General features: G+C 38.5%; 1 protein-coding gene across 50 annotated transcripts in view; it reads left to right on the top strand.

Annotated features, from left to right (window-relative positions):
• The window catches only part of ASPH (aspartate beta-hydroxylase), a 223,649-nt gene that overhangs the window by 65,057 nt on the left and 132,904 nt on the right, over positions 1-25,688 (top strand). For 16 of the 50 annotated variants that reach the window (XM_004047076.5, XM_031013986.3, XM_055349301.2 and 13 more), the window contains 9 exons: positions 5,908-6,000; positions 8,442-8,516; positions 12,713-12,841; positions 14,953-14,985; positions 15,579-15,635; positions 16,175-16,222; positions 16,690-16,722; positions 21,183-21,224; positions 21,542-21,598. In XM_004047076.5, the coding sequence (XP_004047124.5) occupies positions 5,908-6,000; positions 8,442-8,516; positions 12,713-12,841; positions 14,953-14,985; positions 15,579-15,635; positions 16,175-16,222; positions 16,690-16,722; positions 21,183-21,224; positions 21,542-21,598 (567 nt within the window). The remainder of the gene's footprint in view (positions 1-5,907; positions 6,001-8,441; positions 8,517-12,712; positions 12,842-14,952; positions 14,986-15,578; positions 15,636-16,174; positions 16,223-16,689; positions 16,723-21,182; positions 21,225-21,541; positions 21,599-25,688) is intronic. The other 34 variants (XM_031013987.3, XM_055349308.2, XM_063709269.1 and 31 more) reach the window with 3 other exon arrangements.

A 25,688-nucleotide genomic window follows, 5' to 3' on the forward strand; every position in this document is an offset into this window, starting at 1 on the left:
AGCACAAAGTCATCCATTTCTTTTTTCTTTGTTCTCATTTAGTGCCCCATCTGATTTCACTTTGTGTATCTATTTATTGCTCCATGTTAAGTCAGGTATGCATACATCATAGAAGTCTGCCTCTCATTTCCATCTTCTTTGCCTTATGTATCACTTCTTTTGTGTCCTATTAGAGGGAGATGATCTATGCTTAAAGCTGTTGGGTTATTTTTGATAATTATATAACACCAACATGCTGTGTCTATAGTTCCCATTTATTGATTCAACTAATATTTCTGAGTATCTACAGCATGCCGGGGACTGGGCAAGGCATGGGGGATACAAGAGATTGAGGTGGCTGCAATCCCTCCAGTGAAATGCTGCAAAATAAGCAAGGGGCTGAGACAGAAAGTAATGAGACTGAAACGATTGTCAGTACAGCCCACTAGTCCCTCTGCCTAGAACGTGCTCCTGAATGTGCTCCTGCTCTGTGTGGTGGGCTGCCTTTGTCTCTCCCACGGGAACCAGCCCAGTCATCACCTCTGCACTCAGACATCTCTGACCCTCCCAAGTGGCTGCACCCCACACACTCCAGTTATTGCACTCATCACCTTGCCTCATTCTTGGACTTTGCTGCCAGACTACGATTTATCTCGAGCACCTATCCTAGTAACTGACACTAATAGGCATTCATTGTTTGTTTATTGAATGGTGAATATACAAAATAAATTATCTAAAAATATTTCAGGTGTATATATACTGTTGAAGAATATTAGGAAGAAGAAAACCGTGTGTGTGTGTTTTTGAAGAACCCAAAAGATTGTTCAGTAATTGCAGTATTTTAACTACCTTGGAAGTTGCCTGTGACTGGCAGGGAGGGGGTGTAAAGATTTTTTTTAGAAGAAATTAATGAAATGGTAAATTTTTGGAAAAATACTTATTTAAATTTTCTCATTTAATTCTTAAAGCCCTTCTTAGAGGTCCTGTTTTGTCCCCTTTTTGCATTTGTGGAAACCAAAAAGTGTAGCTGTGGTTAACACTGAGATAGAATTCAAATGGAATTCAAAGGCATCCTCTTGTCCCAGGTGCCTGAACTTACACACCATGCTGAGTTGCATGTCCTTGAACTGTATTTTTCATGATGTTAAAGTGAGTCCACCCTCACCAGTCTTTGTTGAGTCCCTTCATTGGTGCTGAAACCAGGCTCTTGGGAACCTTATTGGCAGTGGTTAATTCTTTTGTAATTTATGTCTGTTTGAAATCTGTCTGTCCAGCTTGGGTTACTTGAAGATGCTTTGAATCTGGAATGGCTCTTACTGCATATCATGGGGCAGCTTTGAGTACCTGGTAGTCTCAGAATTTTGGTAAGTTCCGAGACTGCTGTTGGTATACTGAGGAAGATCTGTATTCACTGATTACACAAGCCAGGAGCAACAACGAGGATTAACGTGGTTACCTAGTATGCATGCCTTTCTGGTGTATTGATTTTCCAGAATATTTCTCAAATTTCATATAACTATGAGCCTTATTCTTGGGATAAATTGATTTATACTGCTAGACTCCTTGCAATTGAAACAGTACCACTTCTGAGCACTCACCCTGAGTACAGATAACCATAGCTGGAGTAACCTGGATTAGTAAGGACACGTTTTCTTTCATCTGTACACCTTTGAATTAGTAAACCAAAGATTAAAACACTAATTTTAAAAAACTTTTTAGCTTTTTAATGGGCTAGGTGTATGAAATTCTATGAAACAAAGTAAGTTTATAATTGTTTCCCAGGTTTTGTTGAGGGAGTGGCTTGCTTATAACTCTTAGGAGAAGTAAATCCTTTGTGTTCCCTCAAGTCACAGCCCTTGGATCCAGCATCCAGGGCCTTTCTGATATGCACACTTCTCTTGGTGCCTCAGCCACCTTTCTTTTCCTTGGCGCCAAATATGTTCCCAGTTGAGGAGTTTCGTACAGTCACATGCCTTATGCTATCATTTTGGTTAAGGATGGACTGCATGTATGATAGTGGTCCCATAAGATCATAGTGCCATATTTATACTGTACCTTTTCTGTGTTTAGATACACAAACACTTTGTGTTACAATTGTCTACAGTATTCGGTACAGTACGTGCTGTACAGTTTTGTAGCCTGGGAACAATAGGATATTGCATACAGTCTAGGTTTGTGGCAGGCTATACCTTCTAAGTTTGCCTGGGCACACTGCAATGTTCCCACAGTGGTAAAATTTCCTAATGGCACATTTCAACATGTATTTCCACACATTCCTCAGAATGTATCGCTGTTGTTAAGCAACACATGACTGAACTTGCAGTTCCCTACCCGAAACACACGTGTAACTTACATAGCCACATCCCTGATTTCCTTCAGGGTCTGTTCACATGTTATCAGTGAGTCCTTTTGCCAAAGTATTATGAATAGTCCCCACCCCCACTTTTCCCTAATGTGCTCCCTGTTCCGTGTCTTCCCCGTACCATCTGTCCCCATCCAATATACTCTAAATAGTTCATATTTCTTATTTTTTAAGTTGCTCTCTCCCCTGGAAGGTAGGTGTGTTGTTTTCATTTACTGTAGAATAATGCCTTGAATTAATAGGTGCTAAATATTTGTTGAACGATTAAATACAACATACAATTTAGTAAGTTTACAACTACTGCATATTTATGGAAAGAAATATATTGATTCTTTCTCATTATGGGCAGCAGTGAATAAAGTAAGCTAATCCTGGGCTTGGGTATTTGTGTCACTTATCATATTTGCTATGAGTGGTTGATTTAAAGTGCTGATTTCATTTGCTTTTCATAGCTTCATCTAATTTTAATTAAAATTGGAGGGGCAATTATATAGTGATTAAATGCAAATGTTTTATAATTTCCAAATTTATCTGATGAACCTAAAGAACTAAAACCAAGGTATGTTTTAAGGGAATTAATGTGTTTTCCAAATCATGTTGTGGCCATTGCTGTGGACTGACAGTATCTATTCACCATACATAATGACTGGAAGGCAGCTGTGGACACCCTGTTCCTCTTGGCAGCACAGGAATGGAAGTGGGCCCCAGTCCTGATGATTAACACTGAAAAGGAAGACTGCTGGCAGCTTCTGGAAAAGATTTCCTCAAGCCTAAGAAAGAAGCAGAGCAAGAGATGCTCCTTTTGCTTCTGGACATCACCTTGTCTGAAAAAGAAGCTTGCAGCTGGGGAGCTCTGATTGCCAGCCTGAGGGTGAAGCTTGACCTGCGATGCAGTCAGCCGCCTCCGCACTTCTTGTTTAGTTAGATGATAAATTTCCTTCCTGCCCAACCATTATAAGCTGGCAGTTTGGTAACTGCAGCCCCAGGAACATCGAAACCGACACATCTCATGTCATAACCTAATTTTGAATATTTATTTCATTGCTACTTCATTGCCACTTGTACCTCATAATAAATTCATTTTGAAAACCTTTCCTATGACTGAATTGAGCTTATATGCATTTACTTTTCTTGATTCATTTTCGCTTGCTTTTTCCCTCAAATTTTAGAACTAAAATGAGCTTGGGTGGTAAAAAGTTTTTTGGAAACACTGAAATAAAATCTTGTAGGGCAAATTCTTCCATATGGGTTGTTAAAGCAATTATAGTCTAGAATGTGTTTTTGTTAAGTTTCAAAAAGTTTATAGAGGTCTAGAGGAGGAGATACAGTAATATGATCTCAGCTTCTTTGAAGTTTACAATTTTTTTTTGTACTGATTTCATATCTGGAAATAGCTATCACCAGGTAATAACAATTTTATAATACACCTTCCACTTTGGACAGGGTAAAAAAATCAATATTTTTTGCTCTGTGCTTTTGCTTTTTCCTGTTTTTCCTATGTTTTGCAATTTCAATTTTAGAGACAAATAAGTTCAAGTTGGTTAGAGAAAGCTGACTCTCAGGGGCATTGTATGTCGGAATGTTGGTATACTAGTAGTATTTGAACACGTAGCATTATGACTTTTTTTTCAAATGAAACTTCAAAACTCATTAAGAATGGGGTTTTCAGACAGTTTAGATCTTTATTGTTTGGTGAGAAAACATTTCATTGCTTGTATAACACACGGAATGCAGTTTGAGAGCCTGCTAAAGTGGGGTCAGTGAAGGATGACCCTGTAATTTTTCATTCAGACAGATAGTTTTGAGAGTGAAATAATTTCAGGACAGCAGACATAAACTGGGAGTGTCTCAGGCAAACTAGACTCATGGCACTGAAATGGTGGATGCTGGAGCAGAAATACGGATCTCTGGTACATAGGAGTAGAGAAGTACTAATGTGAGCCCCCTTCCCTCTTCTACTCAGCTACTGGAGTGCACCTAAGAAGCCCTTGCCCTACAGGGAATCTCCACAGCCATTTAGACTTAGCAGAGTAGTCACACCACTGGGTGTATTCAGCCCTTCAACAAGTGTTCATTGAGCAATTGCTATGTGCCAAGTGTTGTTAGCTGAGGTGCTGAGTGTGCAAAGATAAATTACTTGATTCTTGAGATTCTTAAGCTTTTTCCCATTCATTCAGCAGAACTTGGCAATGAATCATTCCATACCTGTTCCATTAACAGTTGAGGGATGTAAAAATGATTATTTAAATGGTAAAAGGGAGGGCGGCCCTAAATTTGAATTTGAAATGTGATGTCTTTTACTAGGCCTTCATCTCCACCCCCTCCTCCCTGAACTTGAACTACAATTAGGACCTGTGTATAATCCCTTTGCAGCCTGTCTTACAGTTAGAGGTAACTTAGGTATAGAACACAACTGTATGTGTTGGTGTCAGGTGTACTAGTGGTGAGTTTTGTGTGGAAATAATGTTGCAAATGGTAACTAGAGGAAATGTAAGTGATGTGGCAGGGTCCTGTGTATCTGTCTCTGTTTCTTTTAAGATTTGGGAAGAGGAATGTGGGAGTATGTTTTTGTCAATAAAAGAAACATGAAGAGACATAGGAAAAATAATAAAAAAGAAGAGTAATACATCGAAATGAAAATTTTCCAGACCACATTAGTGTGCATACATGAGCTGCACAGAGCTGCTTAAGATTAGAACACTGCCCTTCACATCACCTTGACCTTCCTGCCGCAGGCTGTCCATGCACAGTGACTACTCTTAGTAGGAGATTCTTGATGAGGTCAGGAGGAGTCCAGGATCAGCAAACGGAATCTTTGAACTCTTGAATTTAGCTGTTTTCTAAATACTTGGATTTAATTGAGGACCTATTTTAATGTTCCACATACAAAATATCAAATAACTTCAAATAACTAAGTTAATATAATAGATTTTAGACTGGCCTTGACTTTAAAATCAGTTTCATGTTAACATACCCTGCTGTCTTATTAGGACTTGTAAAAGGGAGAAGAACTTTTAAATTTTCATATATTTTAGCTGTTATAGAATAATATGATTACTTGTAGGGGTTTCCTTTAGAAGATAATAAATAGTTATGTATGATTTCTTTTTCTTTTTAACTTTTTCAAGTAGAATAAATAATTATATAAGTGAAAACATCGAGTGTACCTGAATAACAGACAGTTCAAGTGCATTTTAGTTGCCTCATTGCTGAATTCAAACTGCAGGACTTAGGAATTAATCGCTTATGAAAACAGAAGGAGCTTGAACTGATATTGAACTTTTGGCAGGTTTAGACATGACTATTTTAGAGATTCATGAACATTTAAACAATGATTTTGTTTTAATTTGAAGTGAAAAGCTAACTAAGACAAAGAGATATATTCAAGGCTCATGTGAAGTTGAAGAGCAAACTGTTTTCCTACCTCACTTTTTAAGCATACAATTTTAGAAACTATTAATTAGCAGCACTATTAATTAAATGTTTGAAAATATTATTTTTCCTGGTTTAATGTGACAGAAAACCCCACAAAAACTCAAGTTAACTTTGTGAATAAAAAAATGCAGGACTTAAAGAGAGATCTACTTCAGAGCCAGCAGTCCCGCGAGAAGAGGCTGAGCCACACACTGAGCCCGAGGAGCAGGTTCCTGTGGAGGCAGGTAAGCTTGTCCTCATCCTCGAGTCTCGCCCAGTTTGTGCCAGAGCCTGACAGGTATCCGCATTTACAGAATCACGTTTTACCTGGAATTCGTTTCACATCATTTACAGAATAATTAACTACTTTTTTTCTCTTCTGAAATTATGTAGTATTTTTCTAGTAGAAATTGGCACAGGATAATTTTAATTTTTAAGATCAGCTCTAAGGCAGACAGTTGTTCTTTGTCCAAAACCACGCATTTAGGAACGTCATGAACTGAATGTTGTTTCTTGATTCCAATTCCAGCACTACTGTACTATATTGCCTTGAAAGTAAAAATACACACAATTCTACACTAGTGTTATCATTTGTCACGTGATTTAATAGAGTAGATCTAGTGTTTTCTCAGTCTTTTTTACATGAGGGTCTCGTTTATTTTAAAAGACTTCCCAAACCTCCCTGTGGTCATCTATGGAGCCTGTTTTGTGTCCACATGGGTTCATAAATCAAGCATCTCCGTAGTTACCCCAAAGCCTATGACTATAGGTAGGAAAGTCATGAAATATTTTAATAAGTTAGTAAATCTAATACAGTCTCTAAATCTCTGGTTTTCTTATGCCACCTATTGAAAGTTTAAGGAATGACACTACATATTTACTGAAAACTTAAGTACTGAATCCAAATGGTACTTTGGCTGATTTTTTCACTGTGTGCTGAGGAATAATATTTGATTTTTTTTCCTTTAAGGCCAATATGTTGCTCTGAGTTTTGTTATTTGTTGAATTTTTAATCCTAGGACAATGTATTCTCTCTCATTCCTGTAGAATTGCTATGATCATACCATAGCTGCAGAATAGACAGTAACTTTCAGAAAGTTTTATAATTTAATGTGTGTTTGGATTTAGCACCTCAAATTTTACTTTGTACTAAAATAAAACCCCTCTTGACCCCCACATTTCTTTTTTCTGCCATCTAATCCCTCTCCCCTCTACAATAGCCACGATTTTGAAAGAAGAATCCACAATTACTTTTTTACCTTATTTTCATTCATTTTTTTAACCCATTACACTCCAGCTTCTGCATTTTCCAATCCCCTCCAGAGGAGAGAAGGAGTATTTGCAAAATTATGGAAAGTTGAAATAGCATGGAGTCCTCACTAAGTTCAAAGCCAGTGCTGGTAGCAGATGATTCTGGAGAAGTGTGTGAGGACTCAGTTGTGGAGGTATTATATTCTGCTCCTAGGAACTGAGACTTTCACCAGTTTGGGCAAAGATAGCCATTAAAGAGTGAGCAGAGTGCACCACCCTCCACTTCTAGTAACTCAAATTATATTCTTTGGATGGTGATTTCAGCAGTTATGAACCTGGGAATCCAGTTAGGAAGCTATCTTAGGCTTTGTGAGAGAGGATGGCGATTGGCAGACTCTATAATAGCACAAGACTACATATATAAATGGCTTGTGAAATATAAACATTTATTAAAAATAGGCATTTTTATGCTTTGGAAATGATTTTGTAGTGTGATTAGCATAGTAGATATTACATTTAAACTCTTTTCCTTCCTGAAGTCTAAATTAACTTTCTATTTTTTGTCATGGAAGATTAGCTCTTTGACACAACTGATGTCACTGGCATTATCTCACATGACAGCATTTATGATACCAAGTGTAGTGCTACTTTTATTCACTGAACATAGATTATATTTATTAGAGAACTTAGTATCAATATAGTTACAGCTTCTTGTTCATTGTGTGATGTTGCAGTTAAATCTAATAATCTGATAAGCACCACAGTGTTTTTGGAATGTCATCATTTATGTTTACTTTTGTAATTCAATTTATTTGAATTTATGGATCTCAGTGTCAGATGTGGTTCTCCAAAGCTGAAAGGATTGTCAGTTACAATGTAAGGTTTTCTACTGACACTTCCTGACAAACCTGAGTGAGAGCAGTCGGCTACCTCTGAGTATTCAGTCCTCTCACCTGCAGGAGTGCCCTTTCTCCGCTCAGGGAAGATAGGTAATGGTTGACCAGATACTTCAATCTGTATTGACCTTGTCTTCCACATTTCTGTCTTTATTTCCAACTATTTCCCTTTATGAAAGCTTTGTTCTTCCCACTTTATTTTATCATTATTGCGAATTTTATTAATTAGAAACAAGTCATTTTGCTTTTAATAAGGCTCTTTTTTTAAATACAAATCTGAGCCTGAGTTTTCTTTCTTTAAAAATCTTATTGAAAGTATTTTAATGCTTAAGTCTGTTGACAGAATAAAACAAATTTTACATATCTACCGTGTTTGCCAACACAGAACAAAAAAATGTAAGCTGACAGAGAAGGCATGCAGAGTTGCTTAGTCAAACATATTCATTTTAATGTGTATGCACCAATGTCATATTTGAGTGTTAGGGGTCCATGTTAATGTTTGAGCTTTTCTACTTAGCTATGTTTTGCAATTATTTTAGAACCCCAGAATATCGAAGATGAAGCAAAAGAACAAATTCAGTCCCTTCTCCATGAAATGGTACATGCAGAACATGGTATGAATTAAAATCTGCTCTTTGTTTTGAGTTACTAAAATAACGCTTAGTTATGTAAAATGACTTGGACATTTGTTTTAAAATTTAAAGGTTAATTGGGTGTTTGTGTTTTTTAAAAAGTTTTTGAATTCAAAGTTAGATAGCAGGTGTTGTTTTTGAAATAGCACTAAACTTACTTTATTCTACTTCACCGTGGAGGAACTCACTGCATACATCTAAGAGAGAACTGGTGGGAATAAATGAGAATGAACAGATTGAAAACAGTGATCCATCAGGAACAGAAGGGGAGGATGGAGAGGAGGAAAGTGGGACACAGGCCCACGGTCGGGCTCATCCAGGTGTTGTGCTCCACCTCGATTTTGCTTCATGGTTGGCTGGTCACCACAACAAAAATGATGACACTTTTAATTACATAGGTTGCACTAAGCAGACGGGGAAAAAAACGTGAGAATGTAAAACATTTTCCCAGTACTTAAATTTAAAAATTTTTCATGGGGAGCTCTGTGTAGAGGATACTAAGTAATAACCGAGGAACTAACGTTTTAAGGTTTTATAAGGCTGCTTCTTGAAGCATCCCTTGATAAAAGCAGAGATTGTGATCCCAAAACGTATCTCATGAAGGGATTGTGGAGTGGGCAGGATGTTCTGGAATCCTGATTCTCCTGATGCTTTGGTGTGATCCAAGGGTGGCCTAAAGGAAAATAAAATAACGTTTCTTAAAAACAAACAATGCCCTATAGTTTAAACTGTTTTTTGCCAGTGGATGCTAGGGGTGTAGGAGCCTGTATGCCTTTATTTCTAGCTTCTTTGCAGCCTGGAAAGCCACTCATGGGCCTATATGAGCAAGTGCAGGCTTCCCCTTCCTCAAGCCTTCCTTCCCCACCGCACCCCAACTTTAACTTAACAGAAGGAAAATCCAATCTAAATAAATAAGTGATTTAAATATAATGGGGTAAGTGCTGTCATGGTAATAAAATACGGGATGCTCTTTAGGTCTTACTCAGAAGAGGGGTCAGAAGAGGCTGGTGTAGACCTTCACCAGGCCAGTGCTGGTGGTGAGTGTTTTAAGCAGAAGGCATATCCCAGAGACAGGAAAGGACCTGAAAGTAGTTCAGAATGGCTGGCACGTGGAATATGTAGGTGGAGAGTCATGAGAAAAAGGGTATTTTTTACTTGATTCTAAGAGTAACTGAAGCCATTGGGGAAGGTATTTAGGAGTGTTTTGCCTTCTGTCTGTAGCATGAAAAATGCATGGGGGGATGCAAGAGTGCAGCTGGGAGATGAGATGGAGGTTGTGCAGGTAACAGTGGAATTCAGGATGGTAGCAAACTTGCCTCAGCCAAAGGAGGGGATGGAGAGAAATAGAAAGAACCCTAAGATGTTTAGGTGGTGGGGGGTGGGCAGGCAGCCAAAAGAGGGAAGTAGTCAAGTCTAGCACCATGTTCTGGCCACAGCCTCCTTCTTGGACTTTTCTTTTCTTTAATCACATTTAGAAAATCATATTTATGGCCCATGGCTATAAATATTCTTTGTATGTTGATAACTTTTAAATATATAGCTGCAGCCCTCATTGCTCATCTAAACTCTAGGTTTACCTAACTGCATACTTGGCATCTCCATTTGGATGTCTTATGGGTGTTTCAGACTTAAAGAACTCATGATTCTTCCCACACCCCATAGCTCCTCCTCACCCCAGTTCTCCCCAGATTGCTTATGCTAGTCTTTTATATTTTAGTTAATGGTCCTCCTACCCTCTTACTTGCTTAACTTGAAAACTCGAGAGTTTTCTTTGATTTTTCTTCTCTCCTCACATCTAATCCATCAGCAAATCCTGTCAGCATTGCCCCAGCGCTGATTTTGGCTCTCTAGGGCCTCGGTGTGACCGTGGCTTCTTGCCATGACTGTTGCAGTAGCATAGTAGCATCCAGCTGGGTCTCCCTGTTTCCATACTTGCTCCTCTATAACCTGTGCTTAATGTGGCCCAGCCAGTTGTGCCTTGTCTGATCCCAGCCTCTTTTTCCCCTTCAGTGACTTTTCTCTAGCCCAGCTGACCTCTCTTTTCCTTGTAATTGCCAAGCCTATCACTGCTTTGGCACCCCTGCACCTGGTATATCTTTTGCTGAGATGTGTTTCCCACCCCTGCCCAATCACATCTTTCAGACTGAGCATAACCTCCCTGCTCCCATCATGGTGCATTCACAACTGGATTCAGGTCCTGTATCTGCCATTGATTAGCCATGTGGCTTTAGCACAGTTTTTCAAGTTCTTCCTCTTTCAAAGTAGGGTACCAGTACCTGCTTCACAGGGAGGATATAACAGCTGCAGAGGGCTTGGCCATGCCTAGAGTCTTGTGACCCCTTAGGAAATTTTTCATGATAGGCTGTCACTGAGCATTGGAGACTCAAAGATAGTGTTCAATGTTAGACTGGTTTCGATACAGAAAACAGGAATACTTCCACTGAACAACCGCATATGAAAGCTAAATCCTGCTAGTGTAAAAATCATCAGATTTCACTGGATAGAATGAAAGAAGAATAAGGAAAGAGGAATATGATAAAAATAAAAAGAGAAGTAAAATTTGTAGCAGAAATTCAAATTGGTGATTTGCTGAATAGCAGAAAATCTGAAATGAGGAAAAACAGTATTGCAAGCTATGAGGAGAAGACAGAAAACAAATAGCATCAACATAAATAGGCCTGCCTGATTCTCTAACACCTGAGAGCATTGCCTTGCCACGCTAAAGGGAGAGTAACTAAGGAAGGCTTCTTGCAGTCTGGGCTGGGGTTGCGGGGTAGGGGGATTCAGTAGCACTACAAATGACAATGTTGTTATTACTGTAATAATGATGATAATGACACCTAAATACTTAGGGCCAGGCATTTTTCCAAGTGTTTTAATCTTCATAACAATGTTACAAATAGATATTATTCCCATTTTATGGGAGGGAAATCTGTGGCACAGAGTAGTTAAGTAATTTGCCCACAGTCACCCAGCTGGTATGGAAGAGCCTGAATCTACAGCCATGCATCCGGACCCTATACTCCTCCTAATCCCTGAGCTGCACTGCAAAGCCAAGTCCTGCCCATTCACTTTCTTTAGAGTATTATACACAGGAGATACTCTGCTGGAAGCCAGGTCAAGTTACATTGGGATGCAATACCCAGTCTTAACCATGTTGCAGTGGAATAATGTAACATGTCCAACCTCTACACAAAAGAAGCAGAGCAGTTCAATATATCATAGAAGTTAATCACAGAAGAGAAAGTGGGCATCTTTGCATAACTTGAAGCCTAATAGGAACATTTGAATGCATAGTATGATTCAGGTAAACCTGTGACCTAGCATATAATATATTTTTATTTATTTTTAATTTAATTTAATTTATTTATTTATTTATTTATTTTGAGACAGAGTCTCACTGTGTCACCCAGGCTGGAGTGCAGTGGCACCATCTTGGCTAACTGCAACTTCTGCCCCCCAGGTTCAAGCGATTCTCCTGCCTCAGCCTCCCAAGTAGCTGGGACTACAGGCATGTGCCACCATGCCTGACTAATTTTTGTATTTTCAGTAGAGATGGGTTTTTACCATGATGGCCAGGCTGGTCTTGAACTCCTGACCTCAAGTGATCTGCCTGCCTCAGCCTCCCAAAGTGCTCGGATTATAGGCGTGAGCTGCCATGCCTGGCCCTAGCATATAATTTAGATAGGTGGCTAGTCACTCTTTGCTATAGAATATTTGAATAGTCATTTAAAGTTGTTACCTGGAATTCTATGTCAATTCCCAGGAAAAGGCCATAGAGTAGCCTTTTCTTTGACCTGAGGATAATTGAAGAGGCAAATATATTAGTAATAATTATGAATTCATTTATTCATTCATCAAATATTTATTGAGTGCTTCCTTTAGCTAGACATGGCCCTAGGTGACTGGGAATATATAATGAATAAAATATATAAGCTTCCTGTCCTGATGTGTAACATCCTAATGAGAGGAAACCTGTCCCCCACCACATATACTTAGGCAGATTAGCACTTGGCCAGAGGAAGAAAATAGCTGTGGAGTGGACAATGGTGTCTTCAGCGGCCGAAAGGAGGGGCAGGGGAAGCCCCAGCAGCAGGAGCAGGTGTGTGGCAGCCCTTCACAAGGGGCTTTCATGTCTCAGTTGTATGTTGCCAGTGTCACTTTGTTCATTGTCATAGTTGAAGGAGAAGACTTGCAACAAGAAGATGGACCCACAGGAGAACCACAACAAGAGGATGATGAGTTTCTTATGGCGACTGATGTAGATGATAGATTTGAGACCCTGGAACCTGAAGTATCTCATGAAGGTAGAACACTTTCTTTTCAAGTTTTAGGATAAAATATAATCCATGACTTCTAATTACTGAAGTTTTTCTTAAACCCCTTTAAAACTGATATTTAACTTTTGCTTAGATTTTTAAAAGTTGAAGCTTAAAGCTTCAATTAAAGCGAATTTTTTCTTAAAATAGATACCTTGATTTTGGTTCAAAGCACTTTTCAGGGAAACTCAGAATATACAAATTTCTTATAAATAGTAAGTCAAATACTTCAGGAAACTAGTTTTACTATATTCTGCTTAGGGTGCTGTTTGTTAAATAAAATTCAAACAACTGATGAAATTTTGGACTTGATAATCTATCACAGGCTCATGTTCACACATGAACTCTGTAATTACAGTGAGCAAAACACAATTCTTAGCTTCTGTACCAGGCATTGGCAAACTTTTTTTTGTAAATAGCCAGAGAGTAAATATTTCAGGTTTTCCGGATCGTACAGACTCTGTTCAGCTACTCAACTCTGCCATCACAGCGTAAAAGCAGCCGTTGATAGTTCCTAAGTGGGTCAGTGTAGCTGTGTTTTTATACAACTTATTTGTAAAATCCTACCCAACATGGCTGGTAAGTGCAGCAGCTTGAACACAGCTCACTCCAGCCTTGACCTCCTATGCTCAAGCAGTCCTCTCACCTCAGCCTCTCGAGTAGCTGGAACCACAGGCATATGCTACCATGCCCTGCCAATTTTTAAATTTTTTATAGTGGCAAGGTCTCCTTATGTTGCCCAAGCTGGTCTCAAACTCCTGGCCTCAAGCAATTCTCCTGCCTCAGCTTTCCAAAGTGTTGGAATTGCAGGCATGAGCCATTGTGTGTCCAGTTAGCAAACACTTTTTAAAAGCATAAAAATGAAAAGTAGTTTATCTACTTTGCACAATACTAAATATTTTGGAAAATTACTTTAGAAGCAGGTAGCTCCTACTTTATGAGTACATGTATTTCCAAAAACTTATATCCATGCCTATTGTTTAGAACAGGAAATGCACTTTCCCATAAAAATATGGGATGGTTTGGTTTTCAAAAGAATTGTATATAATGCATAATTTTCTGTGAAAAAATACAAGCGCACAATCCTTTTGAACATCTATATGATTGATTTTTGCTGCATTACACATTGAAAATAAGCACTTATAGACTAGCTTCAGAACTTTCTGCCTTTAGTAATCATTTATGTCATGATTTCTTTGGGACAAGGTTTCCAATTTCTGAGTAGGGATACTGATAAAATGATTTCCACATTTCCTGTTGCTTCTTCTCTCCAGTCTTTGGCCTAAATGGCTCAGTAAGATTGACAGTTGCTCAGAATTTTTCTATCTACATGCTGCTTTTACAACAAATTTCAGTTAAGATGCTGAAATAAACAGAAGCATGAGGAATTTGATATTCTTAAAGTTAGGAGTCACAGATTGGGAGTAGGAAGAAACACTTCTAAGAAGTTCACAAATTGCAGAAACCTTACTTTCTGATCTCATCTTTAATTAGGACATAGATGCAGTTTGAACTTAAAAGTTGGTTGTTAAAAGTCCTCAGAAAATAAAAATATTTATTCTTTATATATGCATTAAATAAAATTAACAAGGTCATAAGTGTGGTGATGGACAGATAGCTCTTCTGCTATCTGGGGTGTATGGGTTAAGTGTTCAACACATTTACCCTTCAGCTCCCTAAGGGTATAAAGCCTCTTCAGCTGTTTTTCTCTGTTCCCATCCATAGTTGCTGTACTTTCGCTCTAGAAAATGGTAGGACGGGTCGAGGAAATAGCACATTCTAGTGGGATGTGAAGTGGATTAGAAATGAACAGCTTGCCTGGCCTGTGCCACTCTAAGTTGTCCTCTCTCTTTAGTCCAGGGGGTGGTGGTTGTCAGCCTTGTGGGGATGAGTGGACTGAGAAGGAGAATGTGTGAGACATCCCACAGTGTAGTTCTAGTGAAATATAAAAGTGTTAAGCAGACTTTTAATTGATAGTCCCATTTTTTAATTTTTTAAATAAAATTAATGATAAACATAGATTCAGAGTACATATACAGGATATATACATACCATTTTGTAAAAGCAGTAAATATCAATCTAATTTTTTTTTTTTCCAGAAACCGAGCATAGTTACCACGTGGAAGAGACAGGTGAGATTTTAATTTAATTCTGTTCTTAATTAGAGTGAGTCTTCCTTTAAAAGGGCATCATAAAGTACATAATATCTATTATTAATGATATATTTAATATATGCAAGATATGCAATTAATAATTTTATTATGTCTTATATTTATGGTATTTCTTTGTGAATATACTTTTTTGTGTTTTGATGCCTAGTTCCTGAGGATAAATTTTCAGTAGGATTACTAGTTCAAAAGATACAATTGAATTGCATGTTTTGTACCTTTCAATTACAAAGTCAACGAAAGGTCTAAATCATGTTTTGTCACATGCCAGCGCCCTTAAAGGGCATGGCCACAGGAGGTGGGCACATCATCTGTCAGCACTTTACTGTTTTGCGGTTTGAGTATAAACCAGTTGATGACAGGCCCCCCTTACTCATCTTTGCATTTGGCATTTAACACACTTAATACCTATTTGTTTCAGGAGTGAACATGTTTGAATATCATTATGACTTGATTTTGCATTTCAATCATAACTAGAAATAGTGTCTTTCTGGTTTCGAATATTACATGTATTCCTTATTTGAGATGTAATTTCCTAATTATTCCATAATTTATAGTTTCACAAGACTATAATCAGGATATGGAAGAGATGATGTCTGAGCAGGAAAATCCAGGTTTGTAAATGTTAAAATTATTGATATGTGTTTTCTGATTGAGGCAGTGGCCAAGGCCATTTTATTCCAGGGTTAACAATTGTGATTCAACACAGAGATCCCTGTATGGTATTTATAATCACTTTTGATTGGTCAGATATTTATAGAAATGTCTGAATGTAGTTTAATACTACATGGAGGGATGAGTGAAAAAGGAGACATATGGAGGGATGAGAGAAAAAGGAGACGTATTTTTCAAACCACCGTTGAGACTTTGGTCTTTGTAGGTAAGGTGCTGGAAAGAATATTTGAAAATTGAAAGGGCAGTATGATGTACTATAAAGTCAGTCTGGGTACAAATCCCAGTTCTACTCTTTCCTATCTTTTTGACTTAGGCATCAAATTGTGGAACGTTATTCAGCTTAAATTTTATTAAATGATAATGAAAACATCTATCTGGCAAAGTTGTGAAGATAATTAATTTATGAATCTCCTAGAATGCTGTCTGGCAATGTGTTTGGTTTTTTCCTGTTTGGCAAAGGTGTATTTTTGTTTTTTAGATTCCAGTGAACCAGTAGTAGAAGATGAAAGATTGCACCATGATACAGGTATTAGATGAGCATTTTCATTAGATTTAAAATATTACCGTAGATTTTTCAATCACATGCTGTGTTTACATGGTGATTTTTCTTTTAAAGGCATCAAAGAAGTAATTTCGACATCTAATGCATGAGATTTTGTTTTATAACAAAGTTAGACTGTTATAAGAATATCAGGCTTTCATATTTCACCTCATCAACTAACTATTCCGTAACAAAACAGGATGTCAAATTTTAATGCTGTTTTTGTGTATCAAATTCCTCTGTGCCAATTTGAGAAATTTTAATGAAAATAATTTACCTGCCTTTTAATTGCTTTTGGGCAGAGGCATTTATTATTGACTGAGCAGACATTAATATTTGAAGGAGTAGAGTTCTGTGTTTACGATTAAGTAGTATTTTGTTTTAACTGAACAATTGTATAGAATGACTCAGTTAATACTTATATTGCTTTTATTCTCTTTTTTTTTTTTCAGATAATGTAACATACCAAGTCTATGAGGAACAAGGTTTGCAAATGCTTTCTTTTTTTTTTGAGATGGAGTTTCGCTCTTGTTGCCCAGGCTGCAGTGCAGTGGCACAATCTTGGCCCACTACAACCTCCGCCTCCTGGGTAGAAGCGATTCTCTTGCCTCAGCCTCCGGAGTAGCTGGGATTACAGGCATGTGCCACCATGCTCAGCTAATTTTGTATTTTTAGTATTTTAGGGCTTATCTCAAACTCCCGATCTCAGGTGATCCTCCTGCCGTGGCCTCCCAAAGTTCTAGGACTACAGGCATGAGCCACTGCGCCCGGCCTGCAAATGCTTTCTAACCTTAAGCCACCTACTTGTTTTAAAATATACCTATAGTTTGACTACAAGATGTGGAACATTATGCTTTAAACTATAAACATTGCAACTTAAAACGTCCAGATGAACGGTAGTGTTCAAAGAATTCACTTGGGGAGACTGTTTACCCATTCCACGGCTTCTGCCATTGCCTAAATAATTTCTTAAAACTCTTTACAAGTTGCCTTAGGAGGCAGTTACAGTCATTCAAGAAAACCAATCTCAGTACTTTATAGTTGTGTCTCTTTTGACTAAAATATGCATGAACAACTACTTTAGCCAGAGTTAAATTGCTCTAGCTGCTTCTACAGATTAATCCCACTCTCAAAGATGACTGATTTGTCACTTTGGGGAAGGTTAAGAAGTACTGCGTTCCAGGCTTAAAGGCAGTATGGAGAAAACAGTTCTGGCAAATTTGTGGCATCAGCAGCATCTGATTCAGTTTAGGCCTGTACCTCCCTCCTCTTGTGTCCAAGCATTGCATGGACTATTGTGTTGAAGTAGATTTTATTTTCCCTGCTTCCCAGAGGAGAGAAATAAGGTTCTGACATTATAAATAAGCTGCCCAAGAATGTATGGCTAAGAAGTAATAGAACCAATAATATATCCTTTTTATTCCATTATCCTCAAAGATGATTATATAGAAAGAGAGAAGTCAGTTGGGTATAACTTTATGTGTAAAGCAAGAACGATGAAGAAATACATCGTAATTGAGTTGGTGGATATGGAGGACTTTCTATGTTCTAGATGGTTTTAGGGCCTGGAATTCAAATATGAGTAACATAGGGTCCCTCCTTTCAAGGAGTTTACAGTGTCATGATAGATAGTGAATCACAATTGAAGAAAATTAGGAGTGTTTATAAATATGAGTCATATTTATATGATGATTTAAGATTTGAGACCCTACCAAGTTCATCATCTATAGTGGCTATTTCTAATGGGATATGAATGCCACCATGGGAAAAATCCTAGGTTGTGTCTTTAAGGTACTGATAATTTTTATGAAAAGTTAAAGAGTTTGGACCTGATGTGTTCACAGGAAGATATGGGGCCGAGGGAAGGTTGGGGAATAATTTGGTCTTGAGATTGCACTTAGATTTTCTTTCCAATCTTGAATTTGAAGGAGAAAATAGGAATTTATAAATACAAGTTGCATGTAATGATGGGATTTGAGATATTTTCCTCATTTCTACTGATCATTATAATGTTTTTAAAAATATAAAGAACATGTTTGGAATGCAATTTGAAGACTAAATCTAGAGGAATTTAAATTCAAACTCATAAGAAGTATAAAATTAGATACCATGCGAAAAGAATGTTATATGTTTTCATAGGGCAGAGTATCATAATAAATGTAATTTAAAATGTTAGCAAAAGGCAGTAAATATAACCTAAGAGATTGACATGATTTGGTAAGCTACTTTGGATTTCTTTGTTATACAGAACATAAACTGTTTCAAACAAATAGATCTAATTGAACAGTGTATTATTCACTATATGCTAAAATAATACCTTTGTGAAAATTCAGGAATCAGAATAGAGAAACTAAGTAACTGACATGTAAGTGAAGCTGTAAGTAGGGTGAAAACAAAACCACATTTCAATGGGAGAATAGAATATATTCTGTATGAAACTCCCAAACCCCAGAACATACACTTTGATAGAACTATAGCAGGAACCAGCTTCTACATCAAAGATAACCTAGAAATCATCATGCCTACATTGGACAAACCTGGGAAGTGACAGTATGGCCTTACCATGTAATTGACTTATTTATTCATACACTGTTTAGTGTCTTCGGTCTGAAACATAGGACACTGGAGCAGTTCTAGTGAAGAACACACATGGTTCCTGTTCTCATGGATCTTATATTTTAGTAGGGTAGTAGAAATTAAACAAGCAATTTCATTGTAGTTTTCATTTCCAGTTGTGATAAGTGCTAGGAAGAACAAGTACAGTGGTAACAAGAATATGTAATCAAGAGACCTTACCTAGTTTGTGGATGAGGCAGGGCCTTCCTGAAATTTGAGCTGAAGGTGAGAACAATTGACAAGGCAAGGGGAAAGGTGACTGGAGAGTCGTATGAGGTCTCTGACGTGAACTTGCAAGAGTAAGGCTGAGGTGGTGAAATGGGCTGGGTTCAGAGGATGCCTGTGAGCGAGGTCAAGGACGTTCATCTTCACCTTTGAGCACTGCCAAGTCAGATCTGCGTTTTGAAAAGATGGATCGGTCTGGCATGCAACAAACAGACTGGAGAGACAAGAGTCAATACAGGGAGAACAGTTAAGTTAGCTGTAATCATCCAAATTGGGTCTTTCCGTGCATCACATCTCTCTCTGTCTTAAGGAACCAAAGGAGATGAGTTTCAAGAAAGGGATGTTCAGTGGTGCCCTGTGCTACTGAGAACCATGTGAGATGAGTGCTGAAAACCTGCCCTGATCTGGCGCTGCAGTTGCCTCAACGGGTGACTTTAGTTGGAACTGTTTCAGTGGACGGATAGGACAGAGATGATAATTTAAACCAGGGTGGTGGCAATGATGGAGGAGGGAAGTGGGCAAAGTTGAGAAATGCTTAGAAGGTAAAATGGCAGGTCTTCTTCATTCATGGGTGTAGCTGGGGGGAGACAACAAGGTGCCAAGAGCCACATACACTCTTCTACTTCTGCAGCCTGGTGACAGGGGGTGCTCTTTTCCTAGTGTGGGAGAGACTGGAGACAAGGACAGCGCAGGGGCTCGTGAGTCCAGTTCTTTACATGGTGATAGTGAGATTTCTTTGAGGCATCCAAGAGGAGAGATCAAATGAGCCATTTGGTGGTGTTTGACTCTCAGAAGAGAAGTCTACTTCGTGATTGTGAGTGTGGGAACCATCAGAGTAGTTACGTGGTCATCAGGACCAAGCTCTGAGATCCCTTAAGGAGAGCAGATTGAGGGAGACATGAGGTGGTTCTATGGCTGGACTTTGAAGAAAGCCAGCATTTAAGGACGGCTAAGAAAAAGATGAAGTGAAAAAGAAGATTGAGTGGGAGAAACGAAAGACCAAAGGGGAGAGTATGGTCACCCTGAAGTCCAGGGGCAACAGTGCTTGGAGAAGAATGGTGTCGCTAAAAATATAGCAAGGGCTGGCGAGTGTCCATCAGATCAAATGAGGCACTGGAGGGGGTCTCAGCAGGAGCCTTTTCAGGGATGGGGTCAGGGTCTGAAGACAGGTGGGAGTGAGTTGAGGGGAGAGGAAGAGATGAGCCATGAGATGTAAATGACTCTGAAGAAATCAGATTGTTCAATGGAAGAAAGAGAGGGTGACGAAGAAAGAGTGGTATTGCTTTTTTAAGTCCTTAGAAGCTTGAGCATGTTTAAATGCTGACACTGCCCAGGGCAACAGTGAGCACACATTCACTGCTCCTTCATCTTTCAAATGCCCCAAAAGGACAAAACGACCTATGAAACGTTGTTCCCTGCTGTACCCCAATACTGAGAATGTCTGAAAGATAGTAGGTGCTCAATAATTTTTCTTTATTAAATGAATAAGAAGGAATAAACTTACAACCATGCTGGGAAAAAGAAGGATGTTTTCTTGTAGTGTGCCAGAAAACTGGAGGTATTTTGGAAGATCAGGTTGACTGAGGAAGCTTTGAGCCACTGGGCCCTGGAGAGGCCTGTGTGGAGATGAGATTTCCTTGCAGCAGAGCAGAGAAGAAGCACTGAGCCTCATGCCAGCAAATGAGGGAGGCAAGGGCAGCACACCCTAATTAGGGTGGGGAACGCTTCATTCTCAGGGGCTGGCGGCAGAGGTGTTTGGCCCCAGGTTAGAGGTCTGAGAATTGTTTCCTAAACAAAGCAGGGAATCTGCCCATGAACACCAGGATCCAGTTGATTCCCAGGGTACAGCTTTGGCTAATTCAAAACCTCCATCACAGACATGAAGAAAATTTTAAAAAGGTAGTAAGTGGCTGCCCTGGAATTAGAATCCAGGCCTGTTTTACCCTAGACCAAACTCTTCTCCACCCTACTCTCTAGTCGGCTGTTTCCCAGTGACTGAACCTTGCAGGTTCAAAGATGCATAAGGCATTGTCTCTGCCCTTGAAGCATGTTGTCAGTTTTTGTGTTACAATGAAAGTTACGGGATTTTGTTTTTTTTTTTTAGCAGTATATGAACCTCCAGAAAATGAAGAGATAGAAATCACAGGTAAGTTTTTTCTGTAAGCAGATATTTTCTGCAAGTCAGCTTTCCCCGTATTTTGTTAAAACTCCTACTTGTGGAACAAAGAGTCAGTGTAGAAAAAATGCAAGACATTTTCAAGTCAGTAAGAAAATAATTGAGTATCAAAATTAAAGTTAATATTCTAATATAAATACTCTGCAGAAGACCCAGTTTAAAAAGGTCAAATTTAGCAATCTGAGTGGACGCGAGTTAATTTAGGAATCTGAGTGAAGGCGAGTGAATGTAAGATGTGTCACTGGTCAGCAACATGTAATGGATTCTGATTTTATTCTTTATTTTAGAAGTAACTGCTCCCCCTGAGGATAATCCTGTAGAAGATTCACAGGTAATTGTAGAAGGTAAGTTAAATTTATGGAAGTGGTTTTACCTTCCATATGAGAATTGTGTTTGTTTATTCAGTTATTTATCGAACATTTCCTACTTGCTGTCTGTACAGTGCTTAGGAGCTAGGAGTACAAGAGGGAGGAAAACACGGAGTCCTCTTTTCATTGGGGCTGGCATTCCAGTGGCCAAACAGATAATAAATAACGGAATTAAGGATTATGAGAAGTACAATGATAGTGATAAAAACAGGCTACTGTAACAGCAAACAATTGATGAGGGTGTGGAGGGCTACCCTGAGTAGCAGCAGGTTACCACCCCTGAGGGGTGATCTGGTGAGAAGGGCATAGCTATGGGAAGAGACGGGTTGAAAGATGGGTCTTTATGTCATGACTCACCTGGGAAAACAAAACAATTTTTTTTTTTTTTTGGTGGTGGAGAACTGAAGGGATGGTTTCTGAAAAACAAAAATAATTGCATGTATTAAACAGTGGCGCTTCAATAGAACTTAGATTTAAATACAGTTCTTAGTTAGCAGTTTACAGTTATTTCACATATATTATTTCAGTTGCTCCTCGTAGTAGGCACTGAGAAACAGGGAGCGTGGAGATCTTTGTACTTATTTTGCAAATGAAGACCTGAAGCTGGAGTGAGGTCAGGTGACTGGCTAGCCCTAGGTTTCATAGCTGTAAGTGACCAAGGGGATATTCGACCCAAGACTAGGACCTGTGGGTGACTCTGCGTGGGGGTGTGAAGGTGTGAGGGAATGGGGTCTCTGCTTTAGCAACCATAAGTTGCCAGGGGGAGCATGTAAGAGGGAGAATTTTGCTCTTACAATTACCCTTAAAATTTAGGAGCAGCTAATTGTCACCTTTCAGATTAAATGTTACTGCTTTTGAGCTTAGTTAGGCAGAAAGGAAAATGGAATGGTGCAGTTGACTGAAATGGGGGGAGATAGGTATAAGGGAATCGGGGAGGCTAAAATCGCTGTCTGTGTCTGCTTAGCTGCTGCGAGAGACCCCTGTACAGGCACTGTGGGCCCTTGTGTAAAGGCAGGATCCATCTCTGTGTGGCAAGGCTGGATTGAGTTGAGATTTTTTCCCACCTTGTGTTACTCAGTTCTCTATGAGGGATATTAATGTTCTGAAGAATATTACTGAGTCTATATGTTTATTTGGTGAGAATCAGAAGATGGAAACCCATAATCTCTGGGCAGAACTTTCTCCAGCCTACCCCACATATGGTTTATAGAAAAGAGCTATGCAATTTGACCCTACCTTTCTTGGTTTAGAAATAGTTTTTTCCTAAGACTTTTCAGTATTTTGATATGTTGACAGAGGACATAGCAGAGGCTGCTAAGGGAGTTTCCTGTCCTGGGCAGTGAGGCTCCCGGCTACGTACCTGCCACCCATCCTGCAGCTTCTGTGCTGGGCTCCTGTAGTGCCTGAGTGGACAGTGAGGGGAGCTTATCTCTCACAGCAGCCAACCTCGTTTTCCCTGTCTCCTCTTCTCTTGGCCGGTTGTATCAATATATACTTGGATTCCCAGACCAGAAACATGGAACTTGTTTTTGAGTCCTCTCTCCCTCTGTCTCTATAGCTAATCCCAAGACCTGTTAATAGACTCCCTAAACATTTCTCAGATGCATTTTTTTTCTCCATAGCTCTTGTATAGCCCCTTGTCTGGCTCAGCCCTTTCTCTTCTTCCTAGATAATAGCAGTAGTCTGCTAGCTAGACGTCTTGATTCTGTTCTTGTCCCCTCCAAACCCATCTTTCACATACTGTTAGGATGATCTGTCAAAAAGTATAGCTCTCATTGTATCAGCCCTGTGTTTAAACCCTTCTGTTATTCTCCATCTGTGTCAGTAAAGTTACTTTCAGTTGCAGATAATAGAAAACGAAACTCAAACTGGCTTAAGCAATAAAGAGATAGGTACAGATCAGTCAGGGCCTTGCAAGGCCTACTAAGGCTTTTTGGATTATATTCTAGGCACAGTGTGAATTATGAAAATTCTTAAACAAGATATAGCATAATCTGATTTTTGTTTTAGATGTGAAAGTGAATTACTTTCACTAGATTGAATGGAGCAAGAATGGAAGCAGAGCGAAACACCCTGTTAGGAAAATATTGTGTACTAATCCAAGGAAGTGACTGTGGTATCCTGAAATAAGATCATGGCAGTGGGAATGGAGGGGAAAGTGTTGAACTTGAGGTATATTTTAGAATTAAAATTAATTGACCTTCCTGATGGTTGTGAAGCAAAGATGAGGAATAAAGGGGGTCTTTTATTTGGTTTCAGTAACTATTAGATGATGGGGCCATTTATAGAGAAGAAAACTATTAATAGAATGTATTAGGTTGGTGCAAAAGTAATAGCAAAACCCACAATTACTTTTGCACCAACCTTATAGAAGAAACTGGTTTAGGAGAGAAAATAAAACGCCCCAGATCAGACATTTTAACTCTGGGAGTTATGTGATATATCCAAGTGAAAGTATCAAGTGGAGGGTTGAATATGCCAACCTGAGCTAGTTGGGTGAGTTTTAAGATGAATATAAACATTTGGGAGCCATTGTCGTGGAGATGGTATTAAATCCATGGAAACTGATGTGATCATTTTGGAAGCAAGTGGAGAGACGATAAAGAGGCATGCCCAGGATTGAGCTCTAAGAATCTAATATTGTGAGGTTGGGTGGAAGGTGAACAGCCATTGTGTGAGGAGGAAAGCCAGTGGAGAAGAGAAGTAGAGAAGGGAAAATGTGAATATGTTTCATGTTGTTGAGTGGCCCAGGAATTTCAGGACCGAGAAGTTATCAGTTGCATTTGGCCACATAGAGATTGTGAGTGATCTTACCAAAAGCCATTTGAGTAAATTAGGGGAAGAGAAAGCCATACAGAATGAAGTGGGTTCAAGAAGACCTGGAGTAAGGAAAAGTAGGCTATAAAATAGGTAACCCAGATTGTGCTGATAGAATTAATTCACTGTTTACTTTTTAGAAATCATGTTATTGCATCATATACCAGAAGAAATTTCATATGAGTTTGTTGAATGTATATTTTTTGTAATAAATTTAGATGAAAATTTAACTTGCAATAATAATAAGGCTTTCTTAGTATAACATCAGTGTTGGAAATAACAAAAGCAGCAACTAATACTTTATGATGTACAATATTTTGAGCATAGAATAACAAAAGTAAAAGAAATTCTGAGAAAAATATTAGCAAAGTTGATAAAGTGTTAATATGTCTCCAGATAATTAAGAACAAAATAAACAGGCAAACCTATTAAAAGCCAGTCACAACATAGCTATTCAATAGTCACAGTACTGCTGTTATAAGAAGAAAATATTGCCAGATACTAACAGTGCTTAGTGGGAATGGGTGTGATTTTTGTTGCTGTTTTCAATTACTTTTATGTGAAATATTTCCAAATATTCTGTTTTGAGCATGTGTCATTTTTTATAATTAGAAGCAAATTAATGCAATAAGAAAAATTATTAAAATAGTTCCATAAATGTTTTGTGTTTTAGAAAATACTGTTAAAAAAATCTTTCTTTTGGCCAAAAATTGTAAACAATTCTTAAGGACCAAAACGAATGTTGATATAATCTTATCTCTAGCTTAAGGTAATGTTAAATGGGTTGCTAGGTTTGAAGATATTAATATGTGATGTAATTTCATGGAGCAAATCAGATCACTATGTCTTTAAATCACTGGGTGGGGACATCTACCATCTCTTTAATTTTAACTGGGTTGAAGCAACCAAGGAAAAAGACAGGATATTAAACATTCACATCCATATCTTTGACTAGTCTCAGAATATATTATCTGGAATATTAGTTTTCTAAAACAACTTCATGAAGGATAGTGTTTGATGTTAAAGAAGAAACAAGATACTTTAAGTGTCTTTCCACAGCTCTCTTATCAAATCTGATGCAAAATTGTGGTGAAAGCATAAGTTTTAGTCCATAGCTCCTTTGCTGGGCAGTGGAGTTTGAGGTTAGTCAGGCAGGTACTATAAAACCTGCTGTGCTGAACCGTTGAGAAATACACAACATTTTGCTAAGTTGTAGCTGATCATTCTTTGTTGTGAGGGTATAAAAGCC

The sequence above is a fragment of the Gorilla gorilla genome, chromosome 7 (assembly GCF_029281585.2).
Source record: "Gorilla gorilla gorilla isolate KB3781 chromosome 7, NHGRI_mGorGor1-v2.1_pri, whole genome shotgun sequence".
In the NCBI taxonomy this organism is placed as follows: Eukaryota; Metazoa; Chordata; class Mammalia; order Primates; family Hominidae; genus Gorilla; species Gorilla gorilla.